Genomic DNA, 22,262 nt, shown 5'->3' on the forward strand with positions numbered 1-22,262 from the left:
TAAACTGTAATTTCCCATAATTTCTCTGATATTTGTCAACAACATACATTCAGTAATATGAGAGTTTGGAGTTGAAGAGGTTCAAACCCCTAAAACCCTGAAAGACTTGAGTTTTGTGCTCTTATGCTGGACAAGTTGTTAGCGCTGTTGCGTGTTGCTGGGACCTTTCTGTGTGGAGTTTCCTTAGTTTCCTTCCAGCATCAAAACATGTATGAATGTTACATTCAGCCAGGTTGGTCCATTGTGGTGGCGCGTTCAGTTGCAGGGACTCTGATCAATCCTCCATCTGTCGTTGTTGTGCAATGACAATAAAGATCCTTTTCTTTTCTTCCTTTTCTTATCCTAATTAGCTGTGTTGCCTTCAGGTGCATTTTGCTTTGCCTTTGCTTGGTGCACATGAAATGGAAAATGAGGCACAGCATGTCCTTAGAGATGACCCAGAGTTTAGATGCAGCTGCGCTGGCTCAAATAGATATTATGAGCGTAAATGTGTGACTGTGGCAGTTTTTATGTATTTATTCATGCATTTTCTGTTGCTGCATCGAGAGTTTTAGGTCACATCCTTTTAAGTGCTGTGCCCTTTAAATGCAAAAGACGTCAAATAATTCTTAAACTGTTATAACAGTGTAATAAACCCTTTTCTTTATAACTCTCTACTCTTGCTGCTCAGATTTGTGGTCACATTATAGTCACATTTCCATACACTGTTCGGTCGAGCTATGGTCAAGCTACTGCCCTTGTCCTAGTATACAAGCAATAGAGGGGAATTGATTTATTGAATGAAGTGTGTCCACCCCTGTTATGATATGTGGCAATATTCCCCCCTACATTTTGACAGTATCGGGCAGTTTATGGTTTAGCTTGTGAGTGCCATGTGAGTCTTTCTTTCCTCACCAGAGAGGATCATCTGCCTCAATCTTGCCCTATCCCTTGTCCCCTTCACAACATCCATGAACCTTCTTTCTACCATCCATGATCTTTAAAATACAAAATTATTTCATCAAGCATAAACTCCTCATCAGTGTAAAAAATGCTCTGGCCTGAATTTGCCTATGTGTTTACTCACGGTTGTCTTCTTCATGTGTCAACATATGCATGCAATAGTAATTCACCGTCCAATCACATTATGTGGGTGTGTTAGTCCGACTTTGAGAAATTCAGTTACGTGTCAGTAACTCATTTGTATTAAAATGTTAACATTGTATTTCGTGAATATTTGAAACACTAAGTCAATGCATCAGAGGTGGAGACCCTGTAACTTCTGTATTGTGTAGTTCTGGTTTGAAAATAACGTGCGTAGTATTAATTTAAATAACTGCGCATTTGTGGTCAGGAACATGGCTGATTCAGCTGTGGACTAAACTGCACTGTCGGTTAATAATTAAGGTATATGAACAATTAAACTGTGGGTTTTGAGTGTTTGTTCCACATCATACGTGATCTTGTCGGTAAGAATGTGACATAACTGAGCACAAGATGAAGAGCATGTTTTTCTAGATCTTAATTAAACTCCTGGCTGTTGCAGGTTGAACTAGTGCACTATTTACTCTTTGCCTGAGTTTTTCGCTTCTTCTCAGTCCTGAGCTACACGGAGCTGAATCAGCTGCACCTTATCCCAGCTAGTGCCACCGTGGCAACGCAGCAGCAGCAGACACTAGCAAGCTGGGCACAGGATGAAAGGCTGAGGAGGAGGAGGAGGAGATGGGGTGGTGACTGGTGGTGGGTCAGCGTGTTAGGAATTGAAGAAGTTCTTGTGATTCATGTGACAGGACAATTCAGCGAACAGACTCGATGGACCCTCACTTTCTATTTGTTTGTGTGCAAGTTTATTTAATGGAAGTGTCACTTTCTATCTATCCAGAGACCCAAACCTTGATAAGGATTCTCTTACCACATGACGTAAGCCCTCTTGCTTGCTGGCTCAAATAAACACACACACACACACATACACAGCACCCACCCCCTGGGGAGCAGCAGGAGCTATAGCTCTGGGGGATTATGGAGAGAAAAAAAAAAAGCTTTCAGTGGGACATTCGACTGCTTCTCCCTTCCTCCCTCTAAGTCTCTTTTTGGCAATGCCGGGCAGCTTTGCAAAAGGAAGGCAGGTAGGCAGACTATCCCTCTTTCTGTCTACATGGCAAAAAGAAATGGGCTCATTTAGCCACAGCTGCCACAGTTAATGCAGAGCTCTGATAGAGGCTTTGGTAAAGTGAAATCCCTCCTAAAAAATCTCTGTTAGTGGCTCTGGAACTCTGTGTTGTCTCCTGTCATCCACCCACTGCTCCTGGTTCCTTGTGGGTGTTTTGTCGACAGTGCCACCTGTGACACAACCTTTCTCCCCCAGTGTCAATGTCAATGTACTTGGCAGGACCGGTGTGGCCCATCCCACTTGTCTGATTTTGCGTCAGGATCACATCATCTTAAATCTCTATCAAATCGCCGGTTAAATTATCCTATAGGTTTTCTTCCTCTTTAAACTGGAAGAGCTTGTTTCTTCATGTCAAGTCCTCACATGGGTAAATAGAAGAGGTTGTTTATCACCAGGTGACACATGGCCAGGCATGGCGGGCATCAGGGAGAGAATGTGGAGCTCTTATCAATCGTCCACGTTGATTGACAGCAGGATGTTGATGAGGAAAATGAACATGTCTTTTTCTTCCATCTCCACAGCATGTGAGGTGTCTGTGTAACTCAATTAATTTTGTCGCTCACTTTTTGTCATGGGCATATACCAGCTCTCGCTTACATTCATTTCTCACATTCATAAACAAGTAAGTTTATTAACAGTAAAGAAACAAGTCTGCGTCTTCCTTTTACTAAGTGGAAAACCATGTTTAGGCAACACAATCAAGGGATTAAGTTCCAGTTGTGCTGCTGGCTGAATTCCCCCTCTACCCTCTCCGGTTTCAATAAGGGCTTTTATTTTCACTTCTGGGCCAACGACATAAAAACAAAATAGTGTTTCAAATCTGAATCTGAATCTGTCAGTAGATTTTAAAAATGGGAGACTTGTATTACCTCAACCAATGACAAAATGCTTTCTTTTAGCAGGATAATTCAAAAATCTATTGACCAATTTCAATGACTGACTGGATACAATAGATTTTTTCCTTTAACTTTTTAAAATCAGGTGGTTTTAAGACTTGGTGGACCATGGCAATCAGTTGTAATTATCCTGAAGAAGAGGAAGAAACATCTGCCCTTGTTCATTTGGATCAGATCAGCTTTGTAGTGTAGTTTACTATGTGAGGAGAAAAAAAAACACAGTATCTTCTACTTGACCTGATTTATTTCATGAGCAGGAGCAGCTAAGTGAAGCAGTTGACCTAAAACATAAATAAATGTAGGACTGACTGACATGTGATAAGCATTTATTTTGGAAATATGTCTTGTTGGTTATTGTCTCAAGAAATGTATCATTTAGTTTTGGTTTAAGGAGGAAAAGAAAATCACAAAATCAAACTGTAACAAAAGTACATCGTCTGTTTACTCTCTGTTTTAGGTTCTTAGCTCTGTCCGGACAGAAGGCCACCCTCTGGACTGCCGTTTCAGCTTACTTCAACCCTACCAGCTGCTAACACTGGAGCTACCAGCAAGACCCCCAGGACCCGGAGAAGGATCATCGGCTGACAACTGTGTGTATGAATGTGCGCGAGGGCGCCTGCACCGCGTGTCTGTCACCCGCATACCACTCCCAGCACCGCCCATTACCTGCACACGTCACCCCTCTGAAACCATGCTCCTCCTGGGCTTAAGTGACTCCTCCTTGGTTCTGTATGACCAGCGACGAGGGGTCAGTGTCCTGGCCTCCTGCCCAGTGCCACCAAACCTCCTTGCCTGGCACCCTGCCGGGGCTGTGGCCATGGTAGGGGGAGGGCAGGGAGAGCTGATGTGCTTTGATGCGGGCTTGGCACCTTTGAACATGGCACTGGTAGCAGAAGAGGTAGCTTCAACCGACACACTGAGACTCGCTCAGCACCTGCGTTACTCAGGAGGCCTGCAAGGACTACAGTGGGCGACCGGCCTGGAAGGAGGTGCAGAGGGGACAGATATGCTGATGCTGGCTTTTCATGGAGGACCACTAGCTGTCTTGAGATTCAGACTAGGTAGGTACATCAAGAGACATTTAATTTTACATTTTTTTTAAAATTAAACTAAATGAATTCCGTTATAGTGTAATCTGAGCCTATATAATTTGTACACATTTATTGACACAAACAAAAATGTTGGGAGTACGTCTGCCTGCAGTGGAGTTGCTGCTTCAAAATATAGTGTGGTTTTTGATACGCCTCTCCTCAATTAATTGCCAGGACTGTACAATATGAGACCGTGCACATAAGCCTTGTTATTTGTTCAGTTTTCTTGATCTCGCTTCACATACTTGATCACTTAGGCAATTGTGATAAAGGTATCAGAAACACTGCTTTTACTCTGAAATGTTCTGAAAGTTTCTCCAATTGAAACTGTACCAAGTAATAAGATTGGTTGCTCTAAGCAGGCTCCACAGCTCTTACCCTTGACTTTGATGTGGAAATAAATATATAACGACATAAAACTTAGTGAAATCCAGACTGGTAGATTTGCTGCACTGACAATAATGAGACAGACTTTATGCTATGCCCGTTCATGAATGGTAATAAATGGCACTCAACATACAAACAACTCACAACCAAATAAGGCAGAAACTTCCTCATGCTGAAAGCCACCTACTGTAGCTTAAAGCAGGTACTATGCAACATTTTTACATTCATTTAATAGCTTTGGACTCATTGTGATGGTACTGTCTAGTCGTGGAAAAACCAGCCTTGCAAGATCAGGGCCGGTCTTGTGAGAAACACAATAAGAACAGAAGCAAAAAAGGATCAGAAAAAGCTGTTGCCAGAGGAAGCGAGGAAGACAAAAAAATGACTGTCTGACCATAAGAGTTAGCATTGGACCAGGTTGTTTGACTGGTGAGAATTGAAAAAAAACACAAGCATGCAAAATGGATGTCTACCGGCATGGACATGGCTCCACCACTTGTGTTCACTGACTCCGTTGAAAACAAATACACATAGGCCAGGAGAGGGTGAGGATAAAAAGCTGGACGATGGATGGATGTTTATGATCGTGTTGTAAAAATATGTAGGGGGAGCTCCGTAGAGAAAAAGGCAAACAAAGCAACCAACCAGACGAGGAAAGTATCTCCGTTAAACAATGTTATTGCGCGACATAACTGTGCACGTACTGAAACGTACTGACTGTATCTGAGCTCCGCTGTGTAAATACGGCTGCTGAGCAGGTCGTCCTCATACCTCTCTCCACTGAGGGAAGTTAATTTGTCGACGGCTGGGAGGTTGGCAGGAGTCATGCTCTCAGAGGTCATTCAATAATTGCCCTAGGGCGCGAGCCCCCCAGGTGCATTCTGGGATGAATTTTTCCGATAAATCGTTTACAGTGGCTGCGCAGTCCCTCGGGGGCCCCCAGATAAAGTTTGCCAATCAAAAAATGTTCACGCGCACTTCTCTAACACACAAACACACACACTTTAAGTGTGACTTTGGAAAGAAGATGTGACAGTGGCACGCAGGTCTCTGCTGAAGTTTGGAAACAGGAGTGAGGGGGTGGAGGGAGGCGTTCAACTTAGTGTGTGCATACGACTGTGTTTGTGTGTGCACAGATAAAGGAGGATGGGTTGTTTTCCAACAATAGCTTCCTCTTCTCTGATCGTCTGCCAAGGTTTTGATGAAGAAAGTCACTGCACGTCTTTTCCTCCATGATAATTCTCTCCCCCCTCCCCACACACACGCGTGTGTGTGTGCGTATTCTTCTATTTCTGTGCTATACACACACACACACACACACACACACGCATGCACACACTTATTTGTTTGCCTGTGCTTCATTCTCTGTATTGACTTGTTTCATAAGGCCTACAGTACATGACAAAAGGAGTGAGTCAGGAAGCAGCAAGGAAGAAAGGCTTGGTCAAGCGCCAAGTTTTTTTCACCGCTCCCCACACCCACACCCACACCCCTCCCCGCCTGCAGAGTTATCTCATCTGGGCACACATTGGCCGCGGCTGGACCTGCACTGGTACAGACTGTGGAGGGGCAAATCAGTCCATGTGCTGCACAGACAAGACTAAGACTCATTTTGGTTGAGGTGGAAATTTAGAGAAATACTAATACTAGGTACTAGGTACTAAGTAATTAAGTTTGCCTATTCAGTGGTGATTCAAGACTGTGGAGCAGAAATGCATCACACAACAGAAGACGGTACCGTGGTGTCACGGTCATACTTGAATGATTTCAGATGCTAGCCGACACTCTGTGCATTCTGATGTCACGTAGTGGAAGATGAAAGGAGGTGTCATGTTTACATGACCGCTGATCAGAGCAGGCGTCTTTTGACTGGAAAAAAAGATTTAGTGAATGATAGTCCACAGTATTACGACGATTATTACTGATTATTTAATATTTTCTTAATATACTTGTGCTTGTGCTCTATGTTGGTCTCTGTTGTCTGTTTGTTTCTGATTTGTCCTGCCAGTGATTGTTTTGTGTCTGACACAGTGATGCTGAGAGGAGTTGGGGAATAGTGTGGACAGCTGTGAGAGAACTGTCCGTCTTTGTCTCTCTCTCGCTCTCTCTCTCTCTCTCTCTCTCTCAGACACACACACACACACACATGCCGCACTACGCTCAGCTGATGTATTAGCCACATTAGCCCACTCTTAAGGGATTTTGGGGTTTGCTAATTGCCAGCTTGTCATTTTAATTGCTAGTACATGCATGCGCACACACACACATGCACACACAGAGAGAGATGTAACTTTTCAATTAATTAAATAAGAGTCTGTGGTTACTCTGGACCTGCAGCCTGGATCAGCTAACCACTAGTGCCACTAGTTAAGTCAAAATGTATAGAGTAGAACGTGAGTAGCATTCATGTTTTATATAAAATGTCACCATATGGCAGTCTCAAAATTTAAAGATGTTTGTAGTTTATTCCAACACGCATCTCTATTCCATGTGTTTTTTTTTTTTTAGCTCGCATCACATTTACATCAGCAGTGCTATCGTACTGACACCAGGCCTAGTTTTCCGCTCCATTACCACCTGTATTTGTACTTTTATAAAGTCACAAACACCTTTGCCCTTTTACACACACACAAGGAGACACCTCTACTGCCAGGAGGGTTACAAAATCTGGCCCGTTCATTATTTAGTAGTGTGCCACACACACACACACACACACACACACACTCGGTTTAGTAGGCCAATTGGCCATAACATCCTCCTAATATGTCACAGAGAATAATGTTCATATAACAAACTGAACTCACCAACAACAACAGTTCAGCCAAAACATTAACATTAAAAAAATATTTTGCAGACTGCAAATCATGTTTATGTTCTGAAATCATGTTTTGGCATGTGGCGCCACCTACCGCTGTCTACCAATCATTGCAGTCAGTAGAGTCTCAGCTGCTGAGCAACCACGGGTTGCCAGTTACGTCAGAAAATGAAAAGACCTCTGTATTTTGAATTTGAATGTAGTAACCGTTGTTGGACACATTCTTACATATGGCACCTTTTAATTGAAATGCAAATGTTCTATTTGATCTATTATTGGTAAGCATTGGAAATGTATTAATTTAGTGATAAAGACAAATGGTGTTGGGATTCATATTTGCAGTAAAAGTTTAATAACATGAATATCTGTGACAGGAGCTCTGACGGGAGGTCAGATGGGACCTGGGGAGCTGCTGCAGCAGCGACTGCTCTGCGGACAGGTCAGAGAGGCTCTGGGCATCCTGGAGTCCATGGACTGGAGCATCATGGGAGACGAATGCCACAGAGGCCTGAGCTCCATCACCAACTACCTGCTGAGGCTGGAGCTGAACGCAGAGAGAGAGGGTGGGTCTGTGGTTGAAACACCCAAACGGCTATGTGTCTGGAAGATCTGGAAGATTTATCACTGTTTATCACAGAGAAATGACCTTACGAGCTTCATGCTTTACAGTTTTGTGAGCTTTGCTGCTCACATGACTATTTATGTCAATCCACTGATGTGTTGTATTGATTGATTTATTTGTATTGATTCTTTAGTAATGTGTTTTAATGTGTATTTTTGTAATTTAATCAGCCTGCCTGAGGACTACAGATGAAGATGCTCCCTGTTGGCTAACTTTGGCAATTTAAAAAAAATATATTATTAATATAAAATAAACTGAAGTAGAAACCCCCATGTAATTTTGAGTTAATATTATTTGTATTATCAATGGGAATGTGTTTGAATCAAATGACTGCAATGTATGCAGGTCTTTATTAGCTCTGATTAAGGGGAACTCAAGTTTGTCTGCCTATTTTTAGCAATGCAGATTTCTGCATAATTTCCAACTCAATACTAAAGCATGCATTCATCCTCCGGCTTTTAACATAGTTGCTAGCCATGATTGTTTTTACCAAACCATACTTTTTTACAATTTGGGACCTTGTGTAAATCACCAATTTAGCAAATTCACTCCTGTTCAAAGTCTAGGTATACCCACTGAACTTTGATTTTAATGACATTTATCATGTGTGTGTGTGTTTATGTTCTGTCTGTAGCCCAACTAGAAGCAGCTCTGGGTGTGTTTTATTCTCCGCCTGCTCCTCTCTCTGATACGGTGATACTGGAGTACAGGGAGCCAATCAGTGCATACGCCCGCCGCTTTTTTCACCACCTTCTCAGGTAACACCACCCACTCTGCACAGTTGCCTGGAGGGTCACAGGTCGAGGTCAGCTGGTGGAATTTGAAAACATGCGATGGGTCCCTTTATTAGGTTGCATTTAAATAATCTAACATGACAAACAGCAGAACATATATATATACATATATATATTTTCCCCTTTGGTCATGTAAAGCTATATCCACACATTTTTATTTCAAGGTTGCACATGAACATTTAGTTCCATTCATCAACACGGTGCCAAATCAGAATATGAAATACTGTCTTTCAGAAAGTGGCATCCATTGTAGAGATATTTTCATTCTTATTTGCTCTTTTAGAAATTCTAAAAAAAGGAAAAGGCCTTTGAATTTCATCACACACGCTAATTCAGCTTTGAGTCATTCAGAAGGCAAAGCGTCGCACATGCACCTGTTTAGACTGTTGTTTCATTTTCCCTTCTGCCTTGAGAGCCTTTTGAAATGACTGTTTGACTGAAATAGACCCTGTTGTTCTCACACACTGCTGCTTACTGCTCTCCATCCTGCTGTTACCTCCTGTTTCCTTTCTCCTTTTTTCTCTCTTTCTCTCTCTCTCTAGCAGAGCTGGAGCGAGTTTGGCATCTATCCTTCTTTTCTCTCTTATCATCTACCTGCATTCTTTTTCTCACCATTAACATCCAATGACTGACACCCCCCCAAACACACACACACACACACACACACACACACACACACACACACACACTCCTCTTGTGGTTGTGTTTGTCTGTTTCATGTTTCATGGCTCCACACAGGGAAAGTTGAGGTGTTTTGTTTTGGGAGATATACACTTCAATCTTTTTCTCTCCTTTTTTTTAAGCTTTAATTCTGGGTAATAGGGAGAGTTCTCGCAACAGAGGTGTATTGTGTGTGTGTGTGTGTGTGTGTGTGTGTATGTGTGTGTGTGTGTGTGTGTGTGTGTGTAGAGTGTGTGTGTAGTGTGTGTAGTGTGTGAATACAGACCAATGGCAGAAATGTGTACCTGTGATCTCCTCTCTGTCCGCAGACACCAGCGCTTTGAAAAGGCCTTCCTCCTCGCTGTGGATTTGGAGGCCAGAGATTTGTTCATGGTGAGTGAAAAATTAAAAAAATTAATGAAGAGCCGTCGACATTACATGTTTTTTATTTGTGAATTTACAACAACCCCTTAATGTGATCCAGAAGAGGTTCAAAAGTTAGAAAGAGACATAAAGAAGGTCTTTCAAAAAGGTGTGTGTGTGTGTGTGTGCAGTGAGCAGTTGTGATCACAGTATGGGCCCCTAACTTTTCACAACCTCTGTGGTCTCACCTCCTTTTACTCTCTCCTCATCCTCCGTGTAACTTGCTCTGCCTCTTCCACTCCACTCTGAAATGCTCTTCTATGTTATTGACCTCCTTTTTCACGGGGCCCCCTTTTTGCTCCATGCGACATTAATACAGGATCCCCCCCCCCCCCCCCCCCCCACCTCACACACACACACACACACACACGCATTCACACTCTTGGTCCTTCAATCACATTGATAGCACTGCTTCCCTCCCCACTAAGTACTGCTGCTGGGAAGCCAAATTGAAAAGGTGGAGTCGAGCCTGTGGACCTTGAAAGAGCGCAAAGGAAAGGTGGGGAGGGAGGGAGTGAGGGAGGGAGGGGGGAGGTAGTGGTGGAGCTGGAATGCTATATGACAAATGCAAAAAAAGAGAGAAAATTTGAGAGAAAAGAATCCAGTAGTCATTTTGCAGGCCAATAGAAAAAAATGAAGACATAAAGAAAGCCTGAATGGTATTTGCAAATAATTAAATGTAAATGCTGCATTGAAAAATGTATTTACTCTCATCACAAGAATCCTGCAAGTGTGAAGCAAGTGTGAGGAGGCAGTGAAAGTAGTTTGGTCCATCGAAAAAGGAAAAGCTGCAGTAATGATTGTAGTAATAGATTTATTTGGGCCTTTTGGAGATTCATCACATTATTACCAACTGCTGTGAGGAAAACCCAATAAGATGACAGACCAAACACACAAAACAATTATTCTGTGTAATAGTGAAGTGCAGAATCATCACACATTAAGTAAAACCTATGATATTTTCATTCCCACCTGCTTAATCAGCAGTACATGATTTACACTAGAAGCCACATTTTTTTGAACCATGAACTAAACTAAAAGCTATAATTTGACATGAACTATAAAGTATGACGTGGTGTTGCTGTTCAGTTCTTCACACAACCTCCCCACACTCATTTGTTTCAGTTGTTCAGTTGTGTGTGTTTTTCGTTTGTGGCTTTAATTCTGCACATAGCAGTCAGTAGATATTTCTAAATCACCCGTGTAGTGTTGACACAGCGCATTTGGCATCTGTTTTGTATTGTGAATATATAGATATATATATATTATTGACAGTGAATTAACTTGATGTCATCACAAGTTAAAATCATGACTACTAATCTGTGTGATGAATAAAAACGTGCAATTTAATACCAGCATTTATACTCTTGCTCAAATCAAGCTAATTGACAATACAAAGTAACCCCAATTCTAAAAGAATTAGCAATAAACTCAACAGCTAATTGCAAAAACACATCACTGCGAATCTGTAACAACTTTAATTCACTGACGAGCACTTTTATTTACTCCAGTGACCAAGAGAGCAACGAGCCATCATTTAAAAAAAAAGAGAAAAGAGCGGAGAAAAAGAGGATGTTGACATTTCACCCCTCGCTCTGTCCCTGACTCTAATTAGGTTGTGTTGTTGCTTTAACCTGCTGGTCGCCTGATTGACTTCGAGGTGGAGGGGGTTAATGAGGGCAACCCCCTCCCGCACCAAACTCTTCAGAACTTCCAATACTTGCCCACAGAACTCAATAACGCGCCGCTGACTCGGTAAAATGCAGGCACACAAATAGATAACATGCAGACCGTCACCTCCTCTAAAAATACCCAGCATGATATACCCCCCTCTACCATGCCCCCCACCCCCCAGTCTTATTGTTTCCCTGCTAACAATAGAGTCCCTTCAGCTTCTCCCCCCCCCACTAAAAAAAAAGAAACCTTTTGTCAAAATGAAACACTTCAGTGTTGGGCTAAATTGAGGGGGAGGAGGACATGTTGGCAGGGGGTGTTTTGGTGGAGGTGGGGGGTATGTAGAGTTGGTAGTAGTTGTGGGGGGGGGGGGGGGGCTGTAGTGAGTCGTTTGCATTTTATTTGTCATAATTGACGCTCTTCTGTAGCTCCCTTAATTAGCCTCTGATAATGAGTTGATAATGTAACCAATTAGGTCATTCGTCAGCCAAGTCGATCCTGAAGACAAGTTTTTTTTCTTCAGCCCCCGCCTCCTCCTCTTTTTCTCTCTCCGCTTCTTCTTCTTCGTGGTTCTGTAGCTCTTGATGAAGCTTGTTAATTAAATCAAATTGTGTGATCGCTGAATCTGATGCCTGCTCTTTTGTTCCCCGCTGAGAGCTCGTAACCGTGTCTTGTTAGATATGCGAGCATTAAGGAGAGCGGCAGCGTATATTGGGTTCAATCTTCATCCTCTATCTGACACAGGGCTTTGCCGCCCTGGAGGAGGAGGAGGAGAATATATATCGCACACATCTTTAAGAATAAGCTAATTGTTGTTATTCAGATGAGTAATTAGCATTATTAAAGTATTAAGTCCTTAACACCTGTCTGATAGAAGTTTTAGTCACAAGGCAAGGCTGCCAGATAATAGGTGTGTGAGGAAATAAGTGTGTGTGTGTGTGTGTGTGTGTGAGATCAGCAGATGTGCAGATGATCATGTTGATTCTACTGAATTTATATTTTCATGTTTGCATTCACGTTTGATTTGTCAGTGTATTGGTGGGTGTTAAACGTAACTTTATTTATAAAGCACTTTAAAACAACCCCAGTTGACCAAAGTGCTGTAAAGAACAGTTAATAAAAGCTCACACATCTACAAAAACAACGAAAAATAAATGAAAAGACATAAGACGTGGGTAAAATGATCATATTATCTGTTGACATGTTCAGACTTTTGTAATACAGGACAGTAAAACATTAGTCTTGTATAAAACAAAGAGGTGCATCATACAAATACTATTTTCCATCTGTGAAAAAAAAAGTTACTTGTTACTTGATCTAAAAGAGAAGATCTGCAACCCCATCACAAATCACTCATCTTAATAATGTTAAACCTCATCGAAAAAGGAAGTATTTTCATTTAAAAAAAATAATTTAAGAACTTATAATCAGATATCACAGAGTTTTGTATCTGTATTCTGTTTCTCACACGACACCGAGCTTCTCTTCTATTATTCATTTTTTGTGCAAACAAAGAGTCGACTACACTGTGTGTTGAGGTCCATGCTTTCCATTGATCCTGTTTGACAATAACTTACAGACTGTCAACACACGGACATGAGCCAGTTAACCTAATCCCTCATTTATTTGGAGGTAAACCAAATATGGGTCAATATTGGGTCTCATAGCGTCCACCGCGTTCCCCCTCCTGCGCTCTACTCCCTAAAAATGGTCCACTAAAACGGTCCTCTTTATCAGTGTGGTTAGCTGGCGCGCTGCAACCCCTAAAGCTCTTATATAAATAAGATTAGTGTCGCGTTTGAGCGTTGGGGAATAAGAGGTGTAATATCTGATGGTTTTATATGCAGTATTATTGTTATCCCTTCTTAGTTGAGCTGATACTCCTCTCTCTCTCTCTTGCTCTCTTTTCTTTGCAGTTGTCTCTTTCTCTCTCATTTCACATTTGTTCATTCGTTTATTCCCTAACTCTGGGTCTCTCTCTCCATCCAGATTCACAGTATTATGGAGAGTTAAGCTGCAATAAAACGCCCCAGCAGCAAATGCTCACATTGTTCTCTTCTGTCTGTCATATATTCTCTCGCTCGTTTTGAATTTTGCCGTCTTCTCTCTCGTCTTCTTCATCGTTTCTCTCGCTCATATCATTTCACGATACTCCCTCATCTCCTCCTCGCCTGTTTAATCTTCTGCTGCTCAGTTTGTTATCAATTAGGCCCCTCACTCATATCTAATTGAGGGGCCATGTCCTCGCTCGCAGTGAATTAGCCGCCTCAGTCTTGAGAGCCGATTTAGCTTCTTTTGAGGCCATTTTGTTGTCGGCCATTTTCACATTTCCTGCTAACTCCTCGCCACAGAGGGCAGGCACTGCACTATAATTACCCAATCTGTTCCCATTCATTCTCTCCAATTTCAGCACCTCACTCTCTCTCATTCTTTTTTTTTTACTCCCCCCTCTCTCTGCTTCAATCCCTCTTTGCTCCCCACCTCTTTTGGAAACCAGCATCCTCCTCTTTTTTTTTTTTCCTCTGGGGGTACAAAAGCTGGGTTACAATATGGGGGTATTAAGGCCGGGTGCAGGCTCAGCTGGGGGCTGGCTTTAGCCAGCTGAGGGTTATCCGTGGCAAGCCCTGACTTACGGCACTGATGTCCTGTGATGTCGCTGAGGCGGAAGACTTTCCTTAACACGCTGAAGCCTTTGATGGGCCCTGAGGCCCTGCACTCAGCTCGAGGAAACCCCGCGACCATGAGTAGCCCCTCGTTGGGTGCCAGGATGAGGGTTTGATTCATTCAGTCAGGTTAAGAGGTTGAATGTTTGATCATTTAGTCAGTGTGTTAGGACATATCATTCAAATTGTTCTCTCTTTTATTTATCCGTGTGTATTTTGTACGTTCATTACTGTCTTTTATAGCCTACAGTCACACAGAGAGTCTACTGCTGATGGGCTTCACTGGAGCAGCTGTTATCCCAGTCTGTGGTCAGTGGTCAGGGATACCACATCAATGTCAAACAAAACATCATTTAATATTTTTTTGTGAGAACAGACTTTGTTTCTTGAAATTTAACATGAAAACTTTCTTCAAAAAGAATAATACTCACTTTCTTCTCCAAATCCACACATGATTTATAGTATATCATTTTTCTTATTCATTTATGTTACTTTTAACATTAGATCTCTGAATTATGAACGCCATCATGGGACACTTACATGCCGTGTACAGTCTCAGCTGTTTATATGAGATAAAAAGAAATCCCAACATTTCCTTATTTTCTTTGCGGCTCCTCAGATTCTTTAGTTTTAACAATTAAGATAAAAGTTAAATGTTTTTTTGAGCTGTGAACATTTTCTCTATGTCCTTGTGTCTTATATTATAACAACAGCACAATCAAACATGAAGTACTTTTGTCTTATACTCTGAACACAGACAAATCAGTGCATGTCTCTCACAGAGATATTGTTTGTGAATAGAAATAGTTTGTATGATGATAGGTATTTAAATGGATTAATTTCTGTTGGTAGGAGCCTAGATAATCATAAACGGGGACAGTTGACGGCCACAGTGACTTTTATAAATGAACAGTAAATCAGCCACACTCAGACATCGTTTAGCATCAGAACGGCAGTATGAGACTCAAACGGAGAGGATACATGCTGTTTCCAATATTGTCCCAGGCTGATATAGTAATATGCTCGGCTGGATATGTTTCTGTGTAAAGAGAGAATAGCAGCATTTCTGAAAGGTGAACAGTCCCTCGCCTTCTCTCCCACTTTTGAAATGTGACAGATAACATCCTCTCTAGTTCAAAACCACGGAGACGTGTGTGTGTGTCTGTATGTGTGTGTGTGTGTGTGTGTGTGTAAAGGGGGTTGGGGGGTTACAAGCAGGCTGATTTCAAAGTTTTTTTGAGGAACCGGCATTTCATCCAACTGCTGCTCTTTCAGATGTTGGGCTTCAAACGACAACTCGTTTTTTTCCCCCCGTGTTATTTCATCTGTTTCTTCCTTCACCCACCCCTCCAAAAAAACGGAGAAAAAAAAAAACCCTATTGTGATTGGAGCTTAGATTCATTTTAGATTAACGTTCACGTTTCTTTCTTTCTTGCATTACCTTCAAAGGACCTCCATTATGTTGCCAGTGATAAGGGCGAGGTGGTGCTCGCGGATGTGGCCAAAAGGAAAGCTAATGAAATGGAGGCTCAGGCCATCGCAGGCAACGGTAAGAAAATAATCATAATGTCCAATGTAACACACACCAAACGTCAAACATTTCTCTTTTTTCTCATTTCTCACATTTGAAAGGAGAGGTGGATACTTGATAACCTCAGTAACTCACCCAGACTGGCGCATTTTTACTGACCTCTAACACCAGGCGTTTTCTCAGTCCTCACCCACCTGTAATAGAACCAAGGAGACTTAAAGCAGATTATGTGTGAGAGTTAAACCTGCACAATCTCATCTGAGATACACACGCGACTCTTGATTATATTTGTAATATCGTGAATGTTTTTTTAATGTCGACGAAGATGTTGCCCAAAGATGTATAAGCACGTGATAGTTCTTGAAGTTGTCCGAGGATCCGGTGAGGGAGAGGGAAACCAGCGAAGGCCCAGTTTTTTGTTGTGACTTCAGGCTGTGCTGCTGCCCTTTGACAAACATTCCTGAAAGCACATACCAGAGGGGATCAGGCCGAGTTCCTCATTTCATTACACACACACACACAAATACACACACACAAATACACATATGCAACCCTTCACATAATCTTTAAAGGGATAGTTCAGGGTTTTTTAAGTGTTGTAGTATGGAGTATGTGGTAAATCTATCATCAAATTATCGGCGCAGACTTTGCAGAATGCGCTGCCACACCCACTGGCATTTCTACGGACATGCTCATTCAGTTTTACTTGTATAGCGCCAAATCACAACATACATTATCTTAAAGGCTTTGTACATAGACAGGCAGAAACCTCTACAACATTATAGAGAGAAGAGAAACCCAATAGTTCACAGAATGAGCAAACTTGAGGCATCATTGTAGAAAGAAAACTCCCTCCTCCCTTTGAAAAGGAAGAAATCTCTGACAGAGCCAGACTTTTGTGTGGCCATCTGTCTCGACCGGTTGGGGTGAAAGGAAGAGACAAAGGGGGTAGAGAAAGTGAACGAGGGAGGCCAGGTACACTCTTAGAAAGTGCTAAGTAGAACCATATAAGGTTCTTCGTCTTGTCCTCATAGGAGAACCCTTTTTTATAAAGGTTCCACCTGGAACCCTTAGTGTTACCAAGAATCCTTTCAAAACCCTTTATTCAGGGAAAGGGGTTTTAAAGGGTTCTCTGTGTCGAAATGGTTCTTACTGGAACCATTAGTGTTACCAAGAACCCTTTTCAGAAGCAAATGTTTCCAGCGAGAACCTCAGCCCGTGTAAAAGAACCCTTTTGGAACCCTTATTTCTAAGAGTGTAACGACAGAAGAAAGAGAGCAGCAGCTGTGTTGTCACTGCAGTTTATACGTCGTCTCCTTCTACTTCCAGGTCAAAGATGCATGCAGGATTAATCATAGTATGAATCACATTATCCAGGTATGTTAGTCCGACGAAGACTACCTCGATTTTAGTCGGACTAACGTGTTTACATGACATTAAGAAAACCAAATAATTGACTTTTAACATGCAGGTAAACGCACTGAATGAGGAGTTGTTAATCCATTGCTTATCTGTAATTTCAAATTCAAATGTAATACAAACTTAACCAAAGAGGCAGCAGTAGACCAGCATCTGCTCTTTTTCCCCTGCAAGCTTTGGTCTTGACCTTTGGTGCCGCAGAGTGAGTGGTTTACAAAAGTTCAATTTCAATTTCAATTTCTGCAGATGCTGATTATGTGAGATAAACCTTGTGTTAAGGGAATATATTGGCTTTTACTTCTGTCCCTGTCATTTGATAATGTATCAAACCTCATAGAAAACACACTTCAAAAAACTATCTCTTTAAGTGGAACGGGTGATCAAATTTGAGAGGAACTGCGCTTGCGCGTGCATGTGTGTGTGCGCGTGCGTGTGCGTGTGTGTGTGTGTAACCACACGAGACAAGAGAGCTATTTAACTCTACTGTATAAGGTCAAACCCCTGAGGCTGAGTGTCTTGTGTGTTAGAGAGTGAATGAAAATGAGCATTTGTGTAACTGTGAGGCCTGTTTGCATGCAATATTATTTTCTAATGCCCAACACGACACTCCCCCTCATAAGCCTCTTAATTATGTCCTCGATGATTTACCTCCATCACCTGCAGCGTGAACTATCCTTGGACAACGGCAGTGTGGAGAAAGATGGAGGACGGACGAACGAGTGTTAATGGAAATAGGAATAAAGAAGAGGAGAGGAAGAAATGTGGGACTTTTTGTAGCATTTATGGGTTCTATCTCTTGGTTGATATTGCCAGCTATTTTCAAACAGAAATCATCCTTCACATTTTTTACAAAGGTGAGAGCACAAGTCACCATTTATGATTTTCTTATGGCCCAATGCCCTTAACTAACAAGCCTACAACAGTGCATTAGTGAGACGGTGCTGATATTTAGCTCTTTGGTGTGGAAGGTGATGAATTCACCATACAATACAACTATTTTTGTGATATATATTTGATTGCTTGTTTTTGTTTTATGGATTGGTTTGTGGAATTCTATACACAGTCTTTAAACTCACCTAAATCATGCACACACAGCTCTGCACAGCTATGATTCTTAGGATACTGCACTGACTTTGAATTTGAATAACGTAAAGTTTCCTAAACAGCATTATCCCTAACCTTAATCATGACCACTTAATGCCTAACCTTAACCCTGCTCACGTACAGAACTCCTAATATGGACATCCTGGGGGTGTGTGTTTATAGGTCACATACTCGGGCTTTAAAATGTGTTTGTTTTTTCTCTTTGTCTTCTTTTCTTTTGGTTCATAAAAACAAGCCAAGTGAACTTTGAACTGTGACATATTTCCAGATTTCGCTCATATTTTTTTACTTTACATTTCACTCTGTATTGCACATTCTTATAGCCTCTGTATATACTGTTTATTGTATTTACCGTTTGTTTCATAGTAATGGAGAAACCAGCAAAAATGCTCTGTGTCCTAAGGGTAACCACAATTCAAATCTTGGCCCTAAACTTTTGGAACTAGAAAAGTGTGGAACTAGTAATGGAAGCTAACAAATACACACGCACACACACACACACAAATCTAAGTATTTGCATGTTTTATGAGTGATGGCTGCCAGGAAACACACATACTGTACATAGTGGATGTTGACACACATGGTTAAACTAGTGTGTGTGTGCGTGTGTTATATTGTCATATTATAATAGCAGAAAAGCCAGGTTATAAATTATGAGTGATTTACTTCTCACTTTACACGTGCACACACACACACACCTGCATACATAGCCCCTGGCATGGACGTTACACGCGACAGCTGTTGCTATAATTTACAGTTGAACTGTCTGAGCTACTTAGCATGTTGTCCAACCCATTTATTGCATGTTGCACCTCTTAATATTATCCAGTACAGACTCAGATTACAGCTTCTGAAACTACTCACCTGCAGGATTAGCCAATTTATTCCCAAGAAGTCACAATTTTTCAACACACTCGGAAAAACCAGTTGTGTGACGTGTGTGGTCTCAGAGTAGTCGAGTCACACTGTGTGTGTGTGTTTGCGATGTGTGACATGCGAGGCAGGTCACAGTGACTCCATGTGTGAACCAAACATTTGTAATAAACACGTGTTAAACAGAGATGTGAAAGCAGCTTGTTTAGTCTGTGCAAAGCAGGTTTTCCCCACAGCATTGAACACATCACAGTCAAAGAGAAAATGACCTGTGTCGTATCCGTTCCTCATAGTGCAAATGTTCACATGCACAATCAACTCAAATATTACATTTTTCCAAACATAATTTAGTTTACACGCTTATGTAAAACTGCTTATATCACCTAATTAAATAACAATAATAATATTCATTTAACCACACTGACTAGATTAGCTGACAGTGCAGCTGCTCTCTTAACCGCACGTTTCCATTCATAATCATTCGTGCCACGGTTGTAACTTGACTACGACAATTAAATTGACTGCTTGTCTTGTCCCACTATGAAAGCGCTAGCACACCGATCCTACGACTGTGAGAGTTATGCACTGGAAACTGGTGACTAGATGTAGCATTTAGATACGAAGAAGATAGAAGCAACAAACTCGTAGAAATCATCTCCACATTCTCAATTTTCGAGATCCAACCAGCTGTGCCTCTCAAATGATCGGCAACAGTGATTAAAACAATGGATCAAAGGCTTTTCCCAACCTATTTGAGAAAAGTGTATAGAAATCAGCTGATTTGCATTTGAAAGAAGAAACATTGTTATAAGAAGCACATCTCCTGATATTGTCTAAATTATTTATCACTTGTTTCCTTTGAGTGCATGTTTCTTTTTTCCCAGCATCACATTTTGGGCTTGGACCAGATTGGGCAGAGCCATCTTCGTGTGCCTTTGTACTTCTTCTCCTCATATTCATGGGAATCCATTGTGAAGCCCCGATAAACAGAGATTCTGCCGGTGCATGTTCAAACACACACACAGTTACAATATAGGGAACACACATTTCAGCTTAAAAATGTGTCCTTTTATAACAGCAGTGGAAATCGCTTGTAGCTGTCTGGCTGACAAGTGTGTTGATTTGGATAGATATGGCTTTGTGAGAGGCAGAGTGGTGAACAAGTGCGAGGGAAGGCCCTTTCTCCTCTTCCTCTGTATCTCTTTTTCTTTTGAGAAGCGTTTTTGCCAAGAGGAACAGCCAAGTTGGTTTTCCCGATCGTTCCGTCTCCCCCTCACAAAGGATGATGTGACTGTGGGGCCTTTCAGTGGGCAACGAGACAAGAGCTTTATCTGAAGATCCACTTCTCCACCTCCTCATTCTCCCTCTCTCTCTTTTCTAAGGCGTTACGATAAAAGCCTGTTAGCTGCGCTGAGTGTTGAAGAAACGCAGCGTTTGTTTCTCCTCTCGTCCTCAGCTCTGTTGATGGCTTTGTTGACTCATCCTCCATTAGTGTTTGACTTCTCATATCACTTTAAAAGCTTTTCTGGAAGAACGTGTTCGTCCAGGAGGAGGATTGTCCAGCGAGCAAAAACATACAAACCATGTGGGATAGGATAATGAATTATAAGGCTTCAACTGATCAACTGACAGGCCCCTTTTAATGTCAAAGATGAAACATTTCACTCCAAAGTCACCATGTGGAGCCATGTATTATTATTATTGTTCCTAATTATGTAACCAAAATAGTAATAACCTATGAAAGTAAAGTCATTCAATATGAAATAAAACAAAACAAAAGTTTCAAGCTTTACCGGATATCAAAAATAAGCCTTATGATAAAACCTCATCCTCCACATGAGGTTTGAGGCAGGAGACGGTCACAGCTGTATTAGAGAACCAATGTTCTCCACTTCTTCAGAGTTGTTGTAAGTTTTTGCCTTTGCCATTAACACTGATGGCTTTTTTCTTACTGGTCCACAAAGACATGTACAGGGCTGGAAAGCAACATACTTGTTAAGGCCCCTGTTGTTCTTTACACTGTTTTGCTTCCATGGAGATTTGCATGCTTAACCTTGGTTACCTCGGGCCTGTACGGCCGCTCTCACTGTGCCATCCAGTCCGTCACCGCACATGCTTAGAGGGCATGTTATAAACTTTTGTCTTGTCAACTCCACAGTGTCCTAAATAACTATTTGCCCTTGTACTGTATGTGTGTGTGTGTGTGTGTGTGTGTAAAAGCAGATCCCAGAGGCAGAAATGATGTGTGTGGTTCGAGCCTCAGCGACAGACGGACAGAGGGGAAACAAAGTGCAGTGGGACCTTTGTACACAGACGTATCTACAACACAGTGAGTTACATGACCTGCGTGTGTTTACCTTTTATATCTGTTTTCACTATCACTATTAGACAATTCTGTTTCTCTCTTCCCTCTGTGATTTCAAACCTGCCATGAAAAAAGCTTATTTAGCTGATACAGATCAATATTTTATTCTCGTACTGTATGTCACTAATAATAACTGTAAGTGATTTTTAATTTGTATCTTGTCCCTTTCACTTTTAATGTGGCCATTTATTATGATCCCAAATTTTTTTTTTTTTTTATTTATTTTAAAGATTTTGTTCATTAAAAAACATAAAATTAATAAAATAACAGATAATTCAAAAGTAAATGATATGTCAGCTCAGTATAAATGTGGCCTCCTGTCCTGCAGAGGATTGACTTCTTTTTATTTTCAGTCTCTTATATCCTCTCCCGCTGCAGTTCATCATTGTCTGTATATGAATTGTATGAGAGCGTCTGCGGCCAAATGACCCATCGACAGCGTAAGAGCCTTCACTCCCTGCATCGTTTAAAATGTCAAAGCCACATCAGTTCCGGTTCTTATGCTTCCAGCGCTCCCAGTGCTGAAGCTGGAGCCGCATTAAAAAAAAAAAAAAAAAAAAAACGCCACTGAAGTCCATTTTCACCAGGGTTCAGTCTCTGGTGGCGCACGACAGAGTCACTGTTTGACTGTGATACTTTAATGAAGTGTTCTGCCAGAATGATGTGTTGAAACACTGTGACTAAAGACACACTGAAAGCATCACTCTCTTTGTCCCGGCCTATCTCTCACACACAAATAGATACACACAAATATAGCCCTCCATGTCTCTATTATTGTAGGATGAGTGTGTGTGTG

General features: G+C 41.6%; 1 protein-coding gene across 1 annotated transcript in view; it reads left to right on the forward strand.

Moving 5' to 3' along the window:
- Positions 1-22,262, forward strand: part of wdpcp (WD repeat containing planar cell polarity effector) — a gene marked incomplete at its 3' end in the record, with an annotated part of 94,650 nt that overhangs the window by 50,577 nt on the left and 21,811 nt on the right. Inside the window, exons 11-16 of the mRNA XM_083897992.1 lie at positions 3,503-4,106; positions 7,713-7,901; positions 8,595-8,718; positions 9,744-9,807; positions 15,624-15,723; positions 21,325-21,430. Of these exons, the coding sequence (XP_083754118.1) occupies positions 3,503-4,106; positions 7,713-7,901; positions 8,595-8,718; positions 9,744-9,807; positions 15,624-15,723; positions 21,325-21,430 (1,187 nt within the window). The remainder of the gene's footprint in view (positions 1-3,502; positions 4,107-7,712; positions 7,902-8,594; positions 8,719-9,743; positions 9,808-15,623; positions 15,724-21,324; positions 21,431-22,262) is intronic.

This window comes from Microchirus variegatus (assembly GCF_963457635.1).
Source record: "Microchirus variegatus genome assembly, chromosome: 11".
Classification (NCBI taxonomy): Eukaryota; Metazoa; Chordata; class Actinopteri; order Pleuronectiformes; family Soleidae; genus Microchirus; species Microchirus variegatus.